The sequence below is a fragment of the Bufo bufo genome, chromosome 1, assembly GCF_905171765.1.
Source record: "Bufo bufo chromosome 1, aBufBuf1.1, whole genome shotgun sequence".
NCBI classification, from domain to species: Eukaryota; Metazoa; Chordata; class Amphibia; order Anura; family Bufonidae; genus Bufo; species Bufo bufo.
In genome coordinates, this window is record NC_053389.1 from 655337139 (window position 1) to 655358669 (window position 21531).

Consider the following 21531-nt stretch of genomic DNA (forward strand, 5'->3'; position numbering starts at 1 on the left):
ATCCGTCTGTGTAGACACCAGACGGACCCGCTCTGAACGCAAGTGTGAAAGTAGCCTAAGTCAGGCAGGTCCTACTCTAAACCTACCTATGCCGTTGGGCATCTAGATTCAGGAGAACAGACCCTGCACATATAATGTGCTGCTTCTAGTCACCTCTATGTGCACCAAGCAACCAATGAGAGGAGGAGCACATACAGATACATGTACCACCTTATCAAGGTCGCCTGTGGGATAGGCGGGGCAAAAGTGCACTAAAATGCTACTCCCAAGATAAAATAGACATTCACACATGAAGTTGCCACTCCTTCAAGTGTATACTCCAGACTAAACAAAAATCACAGAAAAAGATACAAAACATCCTGCACGATATGAAAACCGAATATGCGACTGTACATGGCAACATCTATAAAAGAAAAATCAAGATCATATTTCTCTTTTATAAATGAAGCCATGCACATCTGCAACCTGTGGCACGTGTGCGGTTCTGAATTTTATTATTGTGGGGGTGACCAGTATATGGAGCACAAATGTATGTTGGACAGTGGTGGTGGAGGGCAGCCCTCAGTCACTTAAAATGAGTGAGGGCTGCTCTAACCCACTGTCAGTAAGTTTATGGTTGGTGAGGGGGACCCCCATATACTAGTCCCTCATATATTGGTCCCTTAGGAGGAGTTCAAGGAGCAATGAAAATCTTTACTATCCATATATTTGCTGGAAGGCAATCTTTCAGAAAAGTTGTAAGCCGTGCAGGTCAGGCAGTGCTGTTGAGAATTATGGTACGTAGCTAGTAAATACCTGGTTTATGTCACATGTATAGAATAACACAGCATAGTTTTTACATACTGGTCTTATAGTTATATTGGGAATTATGCGAAACCACTGCTCCATTTACTCCTATGGGACTGAAAGATTCTATGGGACTGATGGAGATAGCCCGAGATAGAGCCGAGCACTATGTCATTTTATGCATAAGGTACATTTTTACATGTGTCATTGGTTTCGTTAAAGGGAATGTATCATCAGAAACTTAGCTATTTTATCATATTTATGTTAAACATATTTCCATGTCATTATCTATTATCTAATATCAATATTGAAGTGACACTACTTTTTACAGATAACTTCTCAGCAGTTATCTCATTACTTCACAAGCAGGATCACAATGAAAGATAACACAGCTATTGTAAAGCTGGAAACAGAGGGCAAATAGTTCACCACTGACAATCAGTGGTGGTGACAGATCACCAGCTACACAGGTCACAGAGCATTATTCCCTAGAAGTCAGTCAGTCATCTCCAGACTACAGTTTCCTAGATCCATGTGTCTGCAAGTACCGTATATACACCCTGTACAGAATTATTAGGCAAATGAGTATTTTGACCACATCATCCTCTTTATGCATGTTGTCTTACTCCAAGCTGTATAGGCTCGAAAGCCTACTACCAATTAAGCATATTAGGTGATGTGCATCTCTGTAATGAGAAGGGGTGTGGTCTAATGACATCAACACCCTATATCAGGTGTGCATAATTATTAGGCAACTTCCTTTCCTTTGGCAAAATGGGTCAAAAGAAGGACTTGACAGGCTCAGAAAAGTCAAAAATAGTGAGATATCTTGCAGAGGGATGCAGCACTCTTAAAATTGCAAAGCTTCTGAAGCGTGATCATCGAACAATCAAGCGTGGAAAAACCAAGGCGCAAAATAACTGCCCATGAACTGAGAAAAGTCAAGCGTGCAGCTGCCAAGATGCCACTTGCCACCAGTTTGGCCATATTTCAGAGCTGCAACATCACTGGAGTGCCCAAAAGCACAAGGTGTGCAATACTCAGAGACATGGCCAAGGTAAGAAAGGCTGAAAGACGACCACCACTGAACAAGACACACAAGCTGAAACGTCAAGACTGGGCCAAGAAATATCTCAAGACTGATTTTTCGAAGGTTTTATGGACTGATGAAATGAGAGTGAGTCTTGATGGGCCAGATGGATGGGCCCGTGGCTGGATTGGTAAAGGGCAGAGAGCTCCAGTCCGACTCAGACGCCAGCAAGGTGGAGGTGGAGTACTGGTTTGGGCTGGTATCATCAAAGTTGAGCTTGTGGGGCCTTTTCAGGTTGAGGATGGAGTCAAGCTCAACTCCCAGTCCTACTGCCAGTTTCTGGAAGACACCTTCTTCAAGCAGTGGTACAGGAAGAAGTCTGCATCCTTCAAGAAAAACATGATTTTCATGCAGGACAATGCTCCATCACACGCGTCCAAGTACTCCACAGCGTGGCTGGCAAGAAAGGGTATAAAAGAAGAAAATCTAATGACATGGCCTCCTTGTTCACCTGATCTGAACCCCATTGAGAACCTGTGGTCCATCATCAAATGTGAGATTTACAAGGAGGGAAAACAGTACACCTCTCTGAACAGTGTCTGGGAGGCTGTGGTTGGTGTTGCACGCAATGTTGATGGTGAACAGATCAAAACACTGACAGAATCCATGGATGGCAGGCTTTTGAGTGTCCTTGCAAAGAAAGGTGGCTATATTGGTCACTGATTTGTTTTTGTTTTGTTTTTGAATGTCAGAAATGTATATTTGTGAATGTTGAGATGTTATATTGGTTTCACTGGTAAAAATAAATAATTGAAATGGGTATATATTTGTTTTTTGTTAAGTTGCCTAATAATTATGCACAGTAATAGTCACTTGCACACACAGATATCCCCCTAAAATAGCTAAAACTAAAAACAAACTAAAAACTACTTCCAAAAATATTCAGCTTTGATATTAATGAGTTTTTTGGGTTCATTGAGAACATGGTTGTTGTTCAATAATAAAATTAATCCTCAAAAATACAACTTGCCTAATAATTCTGCACTCCCTGTATATCATATACAGAAAAAATCAGCGATCAAAAAATAAAAACAGATTAGAAGAAAAAGAATATTGGAGTCATTTATCAAACTAGTGTGAAGTAGAACTGGACTAGTTGCCCATAGCAACCAATCAGATTTCATTTTCATTTTCCAAAGGAGCTGTCAAAAATGAAAGGTGGAATTTGAATGGTTGCTATGTACTTTACACCAGTTTGATAAATGATCCCATATGTTTCCTATATATCAGGTTAAAATTAATTAAAGAAATCTAGATTATGCACACCTTTTAAATATTGCATCAAGTAGTTACTTGAAAAACACACACTGATACAAGTTAACAGTTTACCAATTTTCCCTCTTTTTCCTGGAGCACCTGGTTCCCCCTTTTGACCTGGTAGACCAGGAACCCCATCTGAACCATTAAATCCTGGCATCCCATCCATTCCATCAAGTCCAGGGAGTCCTTTAATAGACATGTAAAATTGGTTATAAAACAATTTGTCACATAATACATTATAATATCATATCACGTGTCTCTCTGTGGTACTCTTGAAGGGGTTTTCCAGTTAAACAAAAAAAAAATAACACCATAATTCAACCTTACTGCATTCTATAAGTCAGATGATGAAGAGCTCAGTTTATTTTGATTCATCCATCATAATTGCTATCTGTGACTTGCATCCTGTGTTTACTTCCTAGCGGAAGACTCATGGGGAGTGTCTGTAGCATCAAGTCTCTGCCTCTCCTTACCCTCCCAGCTCAAAAGTCACAGATCCAAGCCTGCATGAAACCCTGCTGGAAAAACCCCATTCTAAGGCCGAATGCACACGGCCGTGTTCCGCGGCCGAGAGCGGTCCGTGGTAACACGGCCTGGATTCCTGTTGAGAGCAGGAGCGCACGGCGTCATTGGTTGCTATGACGCCGTGCGCTTCATGCCGCCGCTGCACTACAGTAATACACTATACGAGTGTATTACTGTAGTGCTGCGGCGGTATGAAGCACACGGCGTCATAGCAACCAACGACGCCGTGCGCTCCTGCTCTCAACAGGAATCCAGGCCGTGTTACCACGGACTGCTCTCGGCCGCTGAACACGGCCGTGTGCATTCGGCCTAAGACACAGCATCATTGCTGCCATCACGTCTACATGGCGGGGTCCAGGAGAATAAGTAGAAAACCGCCCTGAGAGACAAGGTTGTCGATTATGTTGTGTCAAAAGGGTAGAGCAGAGCCTTCAAGCTTGCCACACCTCAGATGTTGACGTGATGTCATTCACATAGGGAACTAACACAGCAGAAAATATCAAGTGACCATGATGCAGTGCAGGAAAACGGGGCATCACAGATAAACAATCACTATTAGGAAGTGATAACTTGTTGTTTCCCGTCAATTGTTGGTGAAAATTGCAAAACCAGAATACCCCTTTAAGGCCCATCTGCTTTTTCTTGCTATACTCAAATGGCCAATAATCGCTTGTACTGCTTCTATCAAGCTAACATTACAAAATTATTTTCAGTGCAAATCCAAAAAGAACAAAGTCTCAGGCAAACAGCATAATTATTCAAAGTGTGCAATAACAGATTAGCTACATACGTGCCAGCATCCAGATAGGATTGCCAGAGTTTTATTTTCTGTGATTCATGAAGTGATGGTGTATAATCATTAAAAAATAAGAATAATTAAGAAAGTGGAATATTACATACCCGGAGGACCAGGTGGACCTGCAAATAAAATAATTACGGTTATTAAAATTGTGAGTTTTATATAATTTTATATGGTATTGTTAAAATATGCTCTACAGCTAGATTTATAACACACAAACATCAGATGATTTGTTCATTAGTATAATGTATTTTCTTAATAAACACGTAAAATAATAAGAAAAGGCAAATAGCCAAAAACTCCTTGTAGGATCTACATACATTCTATAAATTTAATATTCCTTTGTAACTGTATTATGGTGCACCTTTCAATGCAGAAATTTCACTGTATATGCAGTACAGTATTTGTATAATAATCAAGATATTTGGGCAGGCACAAGATGAGATGTGAATACAATAAGGCTTCTACCAAGTCAATACTGTACAATTTAAAAACCCTTCTTTATCAGACTTGATGCTTGATACATGGGCTCTAGAAGTGGCCTATCACAAGAAAGGTAATGTCTCTTAGTGTTGAGAGCGAATATTCGAATCGCGGATTTTAATCGCGAATATCGCCACTTCGAGAACATTTAGAATATAGTGCTATTTATTCGCATTCGCGAATAGTGTTGGATATTCTAATCGCAAATTTATCGCAAATGTTTAGTGAATTTATCGTGTATATATTACATGGCCGCTTATCGCAATCAAGTAAACAATGACTGGAGATCACGAATTCTCGAATTTGCTAATTTATGTCGAATATTCGGCCAAAAATTTGCTAGATATCACAATTGGAATATTGCTTATGCCGCTCATCACTAATGTCTCTCCTTGGGGAGAGAGCGCCTTAACCGGCGTGAGGAGACTTATAGGCCATACATGCTCCTCTGAAACTCTGGGAAGAAAGGGACGCAAATGAGGTCTTAACAAGCTCTGCTTCTAATCCTACCAGATGTAAGGCAGCTATCCTATATGTCAATGTTTGACCCTTTAAGAAAGGGTATTAAATGAGCTAGTACCTCATCTACAGACAGCTGTTTTGGGATGATTGCCCCCTCATCAGTGCAGAGCAGAGAATACTGGCTTAAGTGGGTAAGAGGCCTAAGTCAGGATTTGGGGGGTACTATCTCTTCTTGGAAAGAGAGCACCTTAACCGGTGTGAGGAGACTTATAGGCCATACATGCTCTCTGGAAATCTCGGGAAGAAAGGGATGTAAATGAGGTCTTAACAAGCTCTGCCTCTAATTAGTGATGGACGAACATCGGCCGGGACGATTCGCGAACGCTCGTTTGCGATCAAATGTTCGCGAACCGCGCGTTCGCGGTGGGCCCCATTCACTTTAATGGCAGGCGAACCTGAAAAACCTCCAGGTCATATTTGCAGCCAGCAAACACTTACTAGAAGTACACAAATAGTCCCACAACATGGACAGTGATATACCAGAGGGGGATCATTGGCAAAAATACCCACAAAAAATATGTATTTTAATCAGGGGCCATTTTTATGCGTCTTAGGGTATTTTCACACTTGCGGCAGGACGGATCCGACAGGCTGTTCACCATGTCGGATCCGTCCTGCGGCTGTTTCGCCGTGCCCCCGGGCCGCCGCTCCGTCCCCATTGACTATAATGGGGATGGGGGCGGAGCTCCGGCGCAGCACGGCGGTGCACGGCTTAAGGCCGCCGGACTAAAATTACTGCATGTCAGGTTTTTTAGTCCGGCGGCTTTCTCCGTGCACCGCCGTGCTGCGCCGGAGCTCCGCCCCCATCCCCATTATAGTCAATGGGGACGGAGCGGGGGCACGGCGAACAGCCACAGGACGGATCCGACATGCTAAACAGCATGTCGGATCCGTCCTGCCGCAAGTGTGAAACTAGCCTTAAAAGGAAACTCTCAAAAATGTGCCCTGCTGGAGCCTAGAAATTTTTTATTTCCTATCGGTTTGATGTATACAAATGTGCAGTACTCCATGTTTTTGTAGAGTCCATAAAAAAATGCATACGTTAATGTTAAAATGTTTTCTACTATGGAACTGTATGGTGAACGGACGGCATCAGTCTGAGACATCTGTTAACGCATACATTTTTGGTATGCATCAAATGGATGGCAAAAAAAAGATGTGAACTCAGCCCTAGTGTCAGAATAAGTACCAGTACACAGCGGAGCAGCGTGGCAGAGAGGGGAGGACGCCATGTACTGACAGAGCGCTACCTGGTCCTGGTGGCCAGGGATGAGGACTGTGTTTCCCAAGAATCATTTTCTACTGGGAAATACAGGGCATAGTATAATACACTAGAATCTATATAATAAAGATATTAGCCCTGCCCCCGTATAATAATACAATTAGGTAGTCATTTATTATATAGAAATACGTCTATGTTAGGCGTATTTCTGACACAGATTGTGGTGCAAAGGTCCTTAGCACCACAATCTGCATATTTTTCCCGCTCATGCAAGGTCTAAAAAAGGATGGCGTAGGCAGGGAAATGGATACAGTTATGGCCATCCAGTTATTGGATACCACTGCCATACATTCACCAGATAACACCTCTGTACAGTGATCGGATAACAATGCCATACCGTGACCGAATAAAAGGGTATAAGAGGGCACAGTACAGGGAATGACCAGGGGCACTGCACAGGGTGTGGTAAGAGGGCACAATGCAGAGTATAAGGGGGCACAGTATGGGGTGAGGGGCACAGTACGGCGTGAGGGGCACAGTCACATGACGTGACGTCCATTGATATGTTATCATCGTCACCTTCACCACCACTGACATTAGAGATCTCGCAGTAGGCAGCAACATCGAGGAACACCCTCCTTGGGCTGATCTGGGTAATGTCGTTAGACCACTGGGTGAGGTCATTGCTACCTCCTCTTCCTCATTCGATGCCAAGAATGGCTGCGCATCGGTAAGGTCTGGGAATGGATGGGAAAATAATTCCTCTGACTCAAGTGGAGGGCTATGATGGTGGTGGTGGTGTCTAGTGTGTCCTTTGACATAATCGCACGCACCTTCTCCAACTTCCCACTTAGGCTCTGGCCTGGTGCACCTGCCCGACCCCTACCACCCCTGCGGAATGGCCTGTCTTTTCCTCTGCCTGTCATTTTCAAAATGACCCTGTGCCAAAGTCCCTAGAGAAGAGCAGTATTTGTGGAAGCTGATATATGGCAGTCCTCAATCAGTTGTTAGTTGAAGCTGGTATATCACCCTCAAGCAGTAATTTTGTGGACACAGGTATATGTAAAACCTCTATCACTATTTTGTGGAAGCTGATGTATGGCAGGCCTCAATAAGTCGTTAGTTGAAGCTGGTATATCACCCTCAAGCAGTAATTTTGTGGATACAGGTACGGTATATGCAAACCTCTATCACTATTTTGTGGAAGCTGATATATGGCAGGCCTCAATCAGTTGTTAGTTGAAGCTGGTATATGACCCTCAAGCAGTAATTTTGTGTATGCAGGTATATGGAGAACCTCCATCACAAAACACATAATGTAAAATGGCTGCCAGATCGGGTTCTGTTATAGGGTTGGGGGTGTGTCCATGTGCTGAAACGTCTCTTTTGGCTGTCCTGTCCCACCTGATGAATGTGTCATGGGTCAAAGTTCTGCGCAATGCAAAAGAATATGGTGTGCACGGATATCGCCATATGTTTGCATGTTCGGCGGATTGTGAACGGGCAAAGTTCGCCGCAAACTGACCGCCGGGCAAACCGCAAGGCCATCACTACCTCTAATGCCACCAGATGTACAGCAGTTATACTTTAAATAGGCCTTGAGACATGACTCAGATATTAAAAAAGCAAGTACCTCATCTGCAGACAGCTGTTTCAGGGTGATTGCCCCTCATCGCTGCAAAGCAGATAGTACTGGCTTAACTGCATGAGAGTCCTTAGTCAGGATTTGGGGGGTACTATCTCTCCTTGGGGAAAGAGTGCCTTAACCGACGTGAGGAGACTTATAGGCCATACATGCTCCTCTGGAATTCTGGGAAGAAACATATGCAAAAGAACTCTTAACAAGCTCTGCCTCTAATGCCACCAGATGTAAGGCAGCTATCCTATAAGTCAATGTTCGACCCTTTAAAAAGACCTTGAGACATAATTCGGATTTTAAGTAAGCTGGTACCTCATCTGCAGAGAGCTGTTTCAGGGTGATTGCCCCTCATCAGTGCAGAGCAGAGAGTACTAGCTTAACTGGGCGAGAGGCCAGGATTTGGGGGGTACTATTTCTCCTTGGGAGTACCTCCCAAATCCTGAACAGGACTACATTGAACATCAAAATGGTGCTGCTCCAGCATCTCTACATAACACACTTAGTTTAAATGGCCCTGCACACAAAAGAGGACTACTGTATGTCCTCCTTCAAAGGCAAATCCTCCAGTGGACCTTGATAATTGTTTAGTTTCCCTGCCTGACTGTTATGAACCCATGATGGCTAATATGATGATATATATGTTACTCTTTGTAACAGTGTGGGTTTGGACCCACAGTGCCTACTGAACAGATATGGCTTGGGGCTACTCTTGAGGGCATGATCAAGGTGCTCCTCTGGTTTTCAACCTTCCAACCCCCTTATGCAGGGATCTGGACTTTGCTGCAGTGTCTCCATTGAGAGGCTGCTGACCCAGGCGGGTGAAGAGACACAGTGTGTGGCACCAACGGGACTGTGAAGAGAGTGGTCAGTTTGTCAGGTATAGTAGTTACGCATAGGTCAGAACAGACAGCACAGGGTCAATTTAGCAAACAGGCAAAGGTCTGGCATGGGAGCTCAAAAGAATACAATAGTGCATATTTGCTGGAGTAGACAAGCTAGGATCCTACAGCTTGGGCACCATCCAACAGGGGAAGGTCTCCTATATACCCCAGGGTATGCTGCCCTTGGCTGGGGACAGATTAGCCTGTGCATGATCTTTCCTTTTAAGAGCTAAGAAGAGCATATGTGCCCTAAGGAAGCGAGCACAAGGATGCAAGCATAGAAGGCTGTGAGCAGCCTCCAGCAGGGAAAGTAAGTAATCCTCTGGAGAGGGAGGACATGCTGGTGGGCATTGCTGAAGATGCCTTGTGAGCTACACTTCCCATATAGAAAAAAAATGGGTGAATTCTACAAAGCGCACTATGACCTGGTGGCCACTCGCGCACTTGAGGAAGAATAAAACAGCTTCCTGACAAAGCAGCAGACTAGTAAGACCACTCACAGTGTAATAATATTAAATTGCAGGGCATGGCGAAGAAAGCACCCCCTCAAGATCTCCATAAATATGTATTACAACTTTTTAAGGTGTTACAACTCAACCATTCAGACCTGCACATCATACAATTGTCTATGCAGATATAACGCTGATAACCCAATAACTGTTTCTTCTCCAATGGCAAGAGTCTTGATCACATAATCCCTATATGATATGTCTTCTGTACGTCAATTTTGTATGTAAACCTGAAGAAGGAGAATTATATATCCGAAACACGCTGTTTTTCACAATAAAAAGAATCCATTAATCGAATGACAGTTGATGTGGTCCTTTTGCACCTGGCAGTTCACCATTCTCAAATCTACTTATCTCCTTGGAAGACTGGGCACCTGTCCTTGAAGTTCGTGTGACTGCATCCCATACAACTTTTGCGATCCTGATACGCATACATTAGAGTTGTGCCTTACTGAGCAGAAACTAAGCAGGTGAGCCTCCAATTTACGGGGTTCTGACGATTCATGGTCTTGATGTACTCACCCTATGGTGCGCTGCCTATTTCAGTTCTGACCCTAATACGTCCTGCCTTCAATTTGGGATCTATGTACCTAGATGTCTTATTTGTCACACTGCAGATGAAACAGCAATTTCCTTGACTCACCAAGGCCCTCACAAACGACAATATCAAATACAAATGGGAAGTCCGTTGCAAAGTGATCATTCTCTGCAGTGGTACCAACTATACAATCTGTGATCTTGAAGACATCAGTGAATAAAGATGAAGTTCCTACAATGCCTTTTATATTCACATTGTTATTATTATTACACATTATTACACTCCCACTTTCATAATTTTTATCAAAGCTTCAACGAATTCTGAATTCATCTGCAAAAAATATTCAAGAGTAAAATTTTCCACTATGACCAAATCATAGCCCTGGGGGAATGAGTGCTCCTGAAGTGAAAGCATACCACTAAGCCACTACTATAGACCAACAAGCGTTTTGGCGTAAAGTGGGAGAAAATAAGAAAGGGTTTCTCTAGAGAAATTCATTGATGGTCAACCATTAATCTCTTTATTAAGAGTTCATGGCAGCAATAGTCCTCCTCAAATTGCCTCAGACAATGACAGTATAAAAGCAGCAATAAAAGCATAGTAGATCACTTTTAATTCAAAATTGCCATCCATGTGTGCTCTATTCTCTTCCTTCTCCTTCTCATAAAAAGAAAAAATATTAAGGACAGATACATCTCTTTTTTAAATTCACTCCTTGTTTTGGCTTTCAAAACTGCATGCAGAAACCTGACCGTGTGACTGTACCCTTATGCATGAACTCCCCTCAGTTCCCCAACCAGCATTTTCATTCTAGTCATCATCTACAACAAGCATCCTTACTTGAATTGTAAATCTTCTCACACGTTGTTATGGAAGATAGATCTTAATTTTCTTTTCTTACATGAAAATAACAAAAAGGTACAAAATACAATATAGCTTTCCTAGCTATCAAGATGAAGGACTACTGCTTAAAGGTCCCTTTAGAAGGGCCACTTATCAGGGACAATAATTGTCTTGTATAAAAGTGCCACTAATCACGTAGTAAATAAGCAAACTTACTCTCTACGGGGAAGAGCAAACATAGTGGTGATTGCTTGTCCCTTTACACAGGCCATGAATCCTAAAAATAATTGCTAACGAGCATTCATAGGAACAATTATCTGGCTGTGTAAATGTACTGCTGATAACCAGATGCCCCGTCTGTGAGCACGCAAAAACGTTGTTTTCCGGCAGCAGATCATGATGTGTAAACAGCACTCTGCTGCCTGCAAACAATCAGTATGGAGAAGAGTGATGGCATTAGTGATGTATCATTTTGTGTAAGATGTTCTTGTGGTGCATGCGGTCCGCCCCGGCATCCTCCATTGTACGCATTTGTTGCTGGGGATTGCCGTCTGCGGACCGCATGCGGAGGAATTGCTCCGCCGGTTATAGACGCGCTACAGTGTCTGGGTTTGGAGAATTTTCACCCGTGTAGGCCACTTTTTCCAGTGAGTTTTTGTCCTTATGTGTATGGAATGTGCCACTTTATTTTGTTGGTAACTTTCTTTTGCACCTGGTAGCTTCTGTGTCACATGGTCTGTTGTGGGTGTGGCTTCTGTGTCACATGGTCTGTTGTGTGTGTGGCTTCTGTGTCACATGGTCTGTTGTGGGTGTGGCTTCTGTGTCACATGGTCTGTTGTGGGTGCGACTTCTGTGTCACATGGTCTTTTGTGGGTGTGGCTTCTGTGTCACATGGTCTGTTGTGGGTGCGGCTTCTGTGTCACATGGTCTGTTGTGGGTGCGGCTTCTGTGTCACATGGTCTGTTGTGGGTGCGGCTCACAGCTTTATCCTACCTCACAGTGCATTGGTGATACCACTATGGAGGCATGTGAGAGTCTGGCTGTAAGTTGGCTTCTAGCACTGTTCAGACCCTGTTCACACACCACGGGTAGTTGAGTGGTAGGACCCCATGCTTGCTGAGACACCGTGACGTGGTGCATGAGGGGCTCCGATATGTTCCTGACTGGAAAATATTGGCAAAGTTCTCAGCTTTTTATATCGGCTTAAAGGAATTAGCTAGTATTGTCAGTTGCGCATCATTTTGGTGCATTTTTTGCAGTGATTTTTTTTTCCATTAGTGATTGTTCCTCCCCATACTGTGGAGGAGATTGTGGCATGTAAATGCACCGGTCTCCTCCACCAGCGACCAGCAGATTGTCAGGAACAAAGCGCTCCATCCGCACAATCTGCTTCAAAACAACACATATGTCCATTTTAATACTCATAAGTTCTACAGGCAAGTGTCCCCTGTTCTTCAGCAGGCTGGGGCCCCTGTCTCAGTAAATCACAATTCTAATGAGACTTACTTAGCAATCCAAACCCTGTCGTAAAAGATGGAGTGAAACCTTATATACTGAAGTCTGCTTTCTGGTGGCAGGAACAATGTAACACATCACCTCTACTATGTGTTATAAATTCAAGTTCATAAAGTAAAAGAAGACTGTAAAATCATAATGGAGAGAGAAAATGTACAATGTGCATGAACTGAGAAACATCTGCATTTATGGCCTAACTACCTATCATATACTTTAAAAGGAAATATAGACATACCTGTTAGACAGATTCCTTTTGTGCTGTTGCATAAACCAAGCATGACACGAACCTATATAACAAGGAAAGTGGACATCAATACCAGCTATACAGAGTCCTGACAGTGGAGTTGTAGTCACAGAGAAGCAAACTCCCTATGAATACATTATGCACAGAATATTTGATGGCAGAACTAAGACTACTTTCACACTAGCGTTTTTGCTAGATCTGTAAGGGTTCAGCAAAAACGCTTCCGTTACTGATAATACAACCATCTGCATCCGTTATGAACAGATCCGGTTGTATTATCTTTAACATAGCAAGGACAGATCCGTCATGAACTCCGCTGAAAGTCAATGAAGCACAGATCCGTTTTCTATTGTGTCAGATTGTGTCAGAGAAAACTAATCCGTCTCCATTGACTTGCATTGTGGGTCATGACAGATCCGTCTTGCTACGCATCCCTGCGGTTTGCTCTCCGGTATGGGAACGCAACCAAACGGAACGGAATGCATTTTGGAGCATTCCATTCTGTTCAGTTACGTTTTGTCCCCATTGACAATGAATGGGGACAAAACTGAAGATTTTTTTTCCGATATTGAGACCCTATGATGGATCTCAATACCAGAAAATAGAAACGCTAGTGTGAAAGAAGCCTAAGGCCTCATGCACACAACTGTTTTTTTTTCCCGTTTATAGCACATTTCAATTGGTCCGCCAAAAAAAAGGGAATGTACTCCATATGCATTCTGTTTCCGTATTTCCGTTCAAAGATAGAACATGTGCTATTATTGCCCACAAATCACGTTCCGTGGCTCCATTCAAGTCAATGGGTCCGCAAAAAAAGTAACACATATGGAAATGCATCCATATGTCTTCCGTATCCGTTCTGTTTTTGCGGAACCATCTATTGAAAATTTTATGCCCAGCCCAATTTTTTCTGTGTAACTACTGTATACTGTATATGCCATACGGAAAAACAGAACGGAAAAACGGAACAGAAATGGAAACAAAAAACAGAACAACGGATCCGTGAAAAACGGACCGCAAAACACTGAAAAAGCCATGCGGTCATGTGCAATAGGCCTAATAGAGAGCCCATTACAATATTTACTCTGTGCTCCCATGGGAGGTGTAACTAAAGGTCATAGGGTCCCTATGCACACTGTCAGTGTTACAGTTCTCACAGTGGACAGTAAATTTTGAATGATTATAGGGTAGTAAAGTGTTGAAAGTAAAAATGAGAAAATCAGAGGAACAACTTCCCTTGTACAATAAAAAAAGAAAGTAGATTTAAACAATTTAATATCAACTTTATTCCTGAATTTTAATATGGTTTTGTTATTACTGAAGCTTTGAAATATGAAGAACTGAGACCAGGTTCACACTGTGCAGAATATTAAATGTTTTTTCAGCCAAAACCACGATTGGAGAGACTAGAGAATAATAATTTCTTCCTTTTTGATCCTCTGACTTTGGCTTAAAAAAACTCAATACGTCAAAAACTCAATACGTCAAAAACTTCACCAAACTACTTTGCAGTTGCAAGGAATAAAATGAAACCAATTAAATTCTTGTCACTATGAAACTTAAAGTATTAGGCCCCTTTCACACGGGCGAGTATTCCGCGCGGATGCGATGCGTGAGTTGAACGCATTGCACCCGCACTGAATACCGACCCATTCATTTCTATGGGGCTGTTCACATGAGCAGTGATTTTCACGCATCACTTGTGCGTTGCGTGAAAATCGCAGCATGCTCTATATTCTGCGTTTTTCACGCAACGCAGGCCCTATAGAAGTGAATGGGGTTGCGTGAAAATCGCAAGCATACGCAAGCAAGTGCGGATGCGGTGCGATTTTCACGCACGGTTGCTAGGAGACGATCGGGATGGAGACTCGATCATTATTATTTTCCCTTATAACATGGTTATAAGGGAAAATAATAGCATTCTGAATACAGAATGCATAGTTAAATAGCGCTGGAGGGGTTAAAAAAAAAATATAATAATTTAACTCACCTTAATCCACTTGATTGCGCAGCCCGGCATCTCCTTCTGTCTACTTTGCTGAACAGGACCTGTGGTGAGCATTCATTCCAGGACCTGTGGTGACGTCACTCCGGTCATCACATGATCCATCACATGATCTTTTACCATGGTCATGTGATGGATCATGTGATGACCGGAGTGACGTCACCACAGGTCCTGTTCAGCAAAGGAGACAGAAGGAGATGCCGGGCTCCGCGATCAAGTGGACTAAGGTGAGTTAAATTTTATTTATTTTTTTTAACCCCTCCAGCCCTATTTAACTTGGCATTCTGTATTCAGAATGCTATTATTTTCCCTTATAACCATGTTATAAGGGAAAATAATACAATCTACAGAACACCGATCACAAGCCTGAACTTCTGTGAAGAAGTTCGGGTTTGGGTAGCAAACATGCGTGATTTTTCTCACGCGAGTGCAAAACGCATTACAATGTTTTGCACTCGCGCAGAAAAATCGCGGGTGTTCCCGTAACGCACCCGCACATTTTCCCGCAACGCCCGTCTGAAAGAGGCCTTACTGTTGTTTCTGATAAAACATGAGAAATGCCACTATATCTGACCATTATATGACTTAAATTCTACATTTATCGATTAAGGCCTCATACACACGATCGTGCCTTTTTGCGATCCACAAACCGCAAATCTGCAAAAAACGGAAGCCGCCCGTGTGCCTTCCGCAATTTGCGGAACGGGCGGCCCATTGTAGACATGCCTATTCTTGTCCGCAAAATGGACAAGAATAGGACATACTATATTTTTTTTGCGGGGCCTCGGAACGGAGTAACGGATGCGGACAGCGGCCCCATTGAAGTGAATGGGTCCGCATCCGAGCCGCAAAAACTGCGGCTCGGATGTGGACCATATATACGGCCGTGTGCATAAGGTCTTATTATGAAAATATTGTATATGGTCTTTTCCTAATAAAATCTTATTTCCGTTAATGTAATAAATATCCTACATTGTCTCTCCATCAGTAATAGAAAATATTGGCAGTCATGTATAACAAAAACATTGCAGTCACAATAAATGCCATTACAGGAACAGAAAAATGAAAAAATGGTGTCCATTATATGACAGACACAAACAGAGCCCAATGGACCCTATTGACTATAATATGGTCTGCAGGTTTCCATCAGTTTACAGCATGCTGTGCTATTTTTTCCAGCTTTTTTTTTCTTTACGGAATCTGTATTAGGGGATGTTCACAAGGGTGAGTTGTCTGGATGCAATGTGTATAGTGAACGCTTAGTATCCGGACTAAATCCTGACCCATTCCTTTCAAGGGGTCTGTGCACATGAGTATACTGTAGTTTTTCATGCATCATCTCTGCGTTCAGGAAAAATCTCAGCATGTTCTATATTGTGCGTTTTTCATGCAGCCCTGGCCGCATAGAAGTGATTGGAGCTTTTGTAAAAAATGGAAGGCATCTGGATACAATACGTTTTTCACTGATGGTTGTTAGGAGATGTAGATTGCTATTCTTCATTTCATTCACGTGAGGGAAAAACGCATGCAATCCAGATACAATCCGGCCAGAAAAAACGCGCACACTGAACACAATCTCAGACAAAACTGATTGAACTTATGTGCAAAACCATCAGTTTTTCCCTGAACAGATCCTGACACAATTCATTCAGCTCATGAGTAATAGTTTTAAGACGCTGAGGGACACCATGGCAGAAACTCAATGAACCCCATTATAATCAATGGGGTCTGTTCAGTGCCATTGTTGTCCATCACACAACAAATGTGATGTGAAACTAGCCTTATCAAAACCTATCCAGGAATGGATCCTATTCCTATCTATAGGACTCAAATTTGTGCCAAAGTGCATCAGTTCAGTCATAATGAGTTTTATTTTTTTAATATTGAGATTGATAAGTGATTGAGTAAGAAATGATGAAAACTGGTGTAAACTGATAACAATGTGTCCTTAACTGTATATTGTTTATAATCTGTTCACACCAAGTTTTAGTGCATGCCCATAGTATATGCAGAACATATCGGTAGATATCTATGAACAGATAGTATGGAAAATGAGTAGGTGGGTGGGAGATGTCAGCATATTTATTTCATATGTACAGCTCCATGGAATGAATGGCGCCTTAATAATAAATAATAATAGAAACATAGAATGTGTCGGCAGATAAGAACCATTTGGCCCATCTAGTCTGCCCAATATACTGAATAATATGGATATCCCCTGGCCCTATCTTATATTAAGGATGGCCTTATGCCTATCCCATGCATGCTTAAACTCCTTCACTGTATTTGCAGCTACCACTTCTGCAGGAAGGCTATTCCATGCATCCACTACTCTCTCAGTAAAGTAATACTTCCTGATATTACTTTTAAACCTTTGCCCCTCTAATTTAAAACGATGTCCTCTTGTAGCAGTTTTTCTTCTTTTAAATATTCTCTCCTCTTTTACCTTGTTGATTCCCTTTATGACAAAACAATAACAAGGACAGGTGCACTCTGCCGTCTCACTAGACCCTCAAACTGATTTTAAAATTGAGAGATTAGTCAACATGTCCTACGGTGTAGAACATGTCTAAGCCCGGACACCACGCCAAGGTTTCTCAAGTAGCCCGGGACCTAACACTCTCCTACCTGAGCTGTATGGGCGATACCAGGAGCCAGTGGGCAAATTACAGGAGCATAAGGCCGACTCACTCACTCCCGGGCTACTTGAGAAACCTTGGCGTGGTGTCCAGGCTTAGACATGTTCTACACCGTAGGACATGTTGACTAATCTCTCAATTTTAAAATCAGTTTGAGGGTCTAGTGAGACTGCAGAGTGCACCTGTCCTTGTTATTGTTTTGTTATATTGTTATATTAATTATGACATCCACACTTGTTATCTTGTGTAGGATGTCTATTGTGGTACTTGTGGTTCGCCGCGGGCATCCTCCATTGTATGCATTTTGCTGGGGATTGCCATTAGCAACGGGCCACAAGTGCAGGATTTGCTCCCCTATATATATGCACAACTGCATGTGGGTTTGAGCACCTCCTGCTAATGCCAACCTGTCTTCTTAGTTTGTATATATAGATTTCTGGAGGTGTAGAAACTCCAATTTAAATGTGCCTGTTTTCCATCTACAGGCCACATTTAGGTGCACCTGTGAGGCCTGGGACATATCAGCCAGTCTTGAGTGGGACTCGGAGACTCCTCCCTCCTCCCATTGGAAGCATGGCTACATGCTGGAGGTAACTGGTGAGCTGTTTGTGAGTCGGCCTTATGCTCCTGTAATTTGCCCACTGGCTCCTGGTATCGCCCATACGGCTCAGGTAGGAGAGTGTTAGGTCCCGGGCTACTTGAGAAACCTTGGCGTGGTGTCCGGGCTTAGACATGTTCTACACCGTAGGACATGTTGACTAATCTCTCAATTTTAAAATCAGTTTGAGGGTCTAGTGAGACTGCAGAGTGCACCTGTCCTTGTTATTGTTTTGTTATATTGTTATATTATTTATGACATCCACACTTGTTATCTTGTGTAGGATGTCTATTGTGGTACTTGTGGTTCACCGCGGGCATCCTCTATTGTATGCATTTTGCTGGGGATTGCCATTAGCAATGGGCCACAAGTGCAGGATTTGCTCCCCTATATACTGTATATGCACAACTGCATGTGGGTTTGAGCACCTCCTGCTAATGCCAACCTGTCTTCTTAGTTTGTATATATTGATTCCCTTTATGTATTTAAAAGTTTCTATCATATCCCCTCTGTCTCGTCTTTCTTCCAAGCTATACATGTTAAGGTCCTTTAATCTTTCCTGGTAAGTTTTATCCTGCAATCCATGTACCAGTTTAGTAGCTCTTCTCCGAATTCTCTCCAAAGTATCAATATCCTTCTGGAGATATGGTCTCCAGTACTGAGCACAATACTCCAAATGAGGTCTCACTAGTGCTCTGTAGAGCGGCATGAGCACCTCCCTCTTTCTACTGGTAATGCCTCTCCCTATACACCCAAGCATTCTGCTAGCATTTCCTGCTGCTCTATGACATTGTCTGTCTACCTTTTAGTCTTCTGAAATAATGAACCCTAAATACCTTTCCTCAGATACTAAGGTTAGGACTGTATCACTGATTTTATATTCTGCTCTTGGGTTTTTACGCCCCAGGTGCATTATATTGCACTTATCAACATTAAATTTTAGTTGCCAGATTTTTGACCATTCCTCTAGTTTTCCTAAATCCTTTTCCATTTGGTGTATCCCTCCAGGAACATCAACCCTGTTACAAATCTTTGTGTCATCAGCAAAAAGACACACCTTACCATCGAGGCCTTCTGCAATTTCGCTGATAAAGATATTAAACAATATGGGTCCCAGAACAGATCCCTGAGGTACCCCACCGGTAACAAGACCATGGTCTGAATATACTCCATTGACTACAACCCTCTGTTGTCTGTCCCTCAACCACTGCCTAATCCATTCAACAATATGGGAGTCCAAGCCCAATGACTGCAATTTATTGATAAGCCTTCTATGTGAGACAGTATCAAAAGCCTTACTAAAGTCTAGATAAGTGATGTCTACTGCACCTCCGCCATCTATTATTTTAGTCACCCAATCAAAAAAATCAATAAGATTAGTTTGACATGATCTCCCTGAAGTAAACCCATGCTGTTTTTCATCTTTCAATCCATGGGATTTTAGATGTTCCACAATCCTCTTCTTAAGTATGGTTTCCATTAATTTCCCCACTATTGATGTCAGGCTTACTGGCCTATAGTTGCCCGATTCCTCCCTACTACCTTTCTTGTGAATGGGCACAACATTTGCTAATTTCCAATCCTCTGAGACGACTCCTGTTGCCAGTGATTGGTTAAATAAATCTGTTAATGGTTTTGCTAGTTCACCGCTGAGCTCTTTTAATAGCTTTGGGTGTATCCTATCAGGCCCCTGTGACTTATTTGTATTCATTTTAGACAGCTGACTTAGAACCTCTTCCTCTGTAAAGACACATGCATAAAAAGATTCATTAGTCTTCTTTCCTAACTGAGGTCCTTTTCCTTCATTTTCCTTTGTAAAAACTGAACAGAAGTATTCATTGAGGCAGTCAGCTAGTTCTTTATCTTCTTCCATATACCATCCTACTTTTGTTTTTAATGTTGTAAGAATAATAATAATAATAATAATAATGACTGTATGCTGAAAGCATAGTCAACAACACTTTTCAATACAAAAGGATCATGCAAAAAGTAAATACTATATAGTCCTTTTTTTTATAATGGAAGATGTAGTAAAACTATATGGGCGTATAACTGCATACGTTCTTACCATATGTTTAACATAAAATTCCTTATCGAGCAGGAAAAAGAAAAAACATACTTCATAAATATACAAGTGTGAACCTATCCATAAGCTGAAGCAGATTTTACATGCAGTGAAAGTCACCAAGACATAATAATAGGCTGAAATGGGAAAGTGTCAAAACCCTTGATCTCCGGCATGTAAGCGTGCTCCTAATTCTATTAATGAAGAAGGAACACTATGTGTCACTGTGAATTACAATCCTTTTTCTGACTGCTTTAGTATCTTATACTATATAGGTCAGTATATGCAATGAATCTGTGTGATAAGATACAATTTTGATGAAAAATCAGTAATTGGATTATAGGGTATTTTCAGCTAAATGCACAGCTTTGAAAATTTGTTAAATTTAAGAAGACGTTAAATATTCCACATTTAGGCTGAAAAAAATGATTAATCTAAATCTAAACATCAGAACATAGTCAATTTTCACCAATAATAGATAAACCTAATTATGTGGTGGTATATGTATAGATAATTGATTTCAGATTACCGGGACCATAGAATATGTCATCATCATGAGCATGTCTTCATTCTCAGCTCGGATATAGGATTCTTGTTGCCTGTGACGATGGCTCCTCTTGTTTCTGGAGACCTGCATCCTTGTTTCCTCCAAATCTTTCTCTTTTATCTCTGATACTAGCTGGTTCAGGTGAGAGGTCAATAAGTCCTCTTGGGATGGTCTTTGATAAGATTCCAGTTCCTTGACTCTAGAAGCAAGGTCTTTCCATTGCATCAGGATGAATAAGGTTCCACCTACATTGAGCACTGTGATAATAGCCAGCAAAGCTATCACACCTCTGAGGACTACACTACTTTGTCCTCTTTCAGAACAAGCCACAAGGCTAACAACCCTTTCTGTCCCCATTCCAGTGACTGTGGCTAAGCAAGCACACTCTACTCAGTCTTTTTCCTTAAGAGTCTCCACAAGAAGAATAGTATTTTCTTCTGGATAACAAAGCACGTTTTATGGAGTGGAGTCTGTTTAAATGCCTTGACTTGCCGTGGGCTGTTTAACAAAGATTATACTTTCAGATCCAAATTAATGATGTGGAAGTAATGGCAGAGGCGTGTGTCTGGGAGAGTCAAGGAGGGGCCCTATAAGAGGATGGAGGGTGTCTTGGAAACAGAAGTCAAAGTCTTAGCTTTTGTCATAGAAATACGCAGTCAATTATCAGAAAATGACAGAAACTTTGACACAAATATCATCCCTGAGGTAAAGATCAATTCTTTGAAAAAGGCATGCAATTAGAAAAGCTAATCTTAAGAACAGCTCGTCATTGCAGTCAAATAATATTACATTTGTCATGGATCAGTACACACAAACACACA

At 42.0% G+C, this 21531-nt stretch overlaps 1 protein-coding gene across 2 annotated transcripts in view; it reads right to left on the bottom strand.

Annotated features, from left to right (window-relative positions):
* GLDN (gliomedin) overlaps positions 1–21145 on the bottom strand; it is an 85353-nt gene extending 64208 nt beyond the window's left edge. For both annotated transcript variants that reach the window (XM_040413985.1, XM_040413984.1), the window contains exons 1-4: positions 20693–21145; positions 12848–12899; positions 4562–4579; positions 3206–3322 (exon numbers count right to left, since the gene is read on the bottom strand). In XM_040413985.1, coding sequence (XP_040269919.1) covers positions 3206–3322; positions 4562–4579; positions 12848–12899; positions 20693–21067 — 562 coding nt within the window. In that variant the 5' untranslated portion in view covers positions 21068–21145. The remainder of the gene's footprint in view (positions 1–3205; positions 3323–4561; positions 4580–12847; positions 12900–20692) is intronic.
* Positions 21146–21531: the final 386 nt, after the last annotated feature.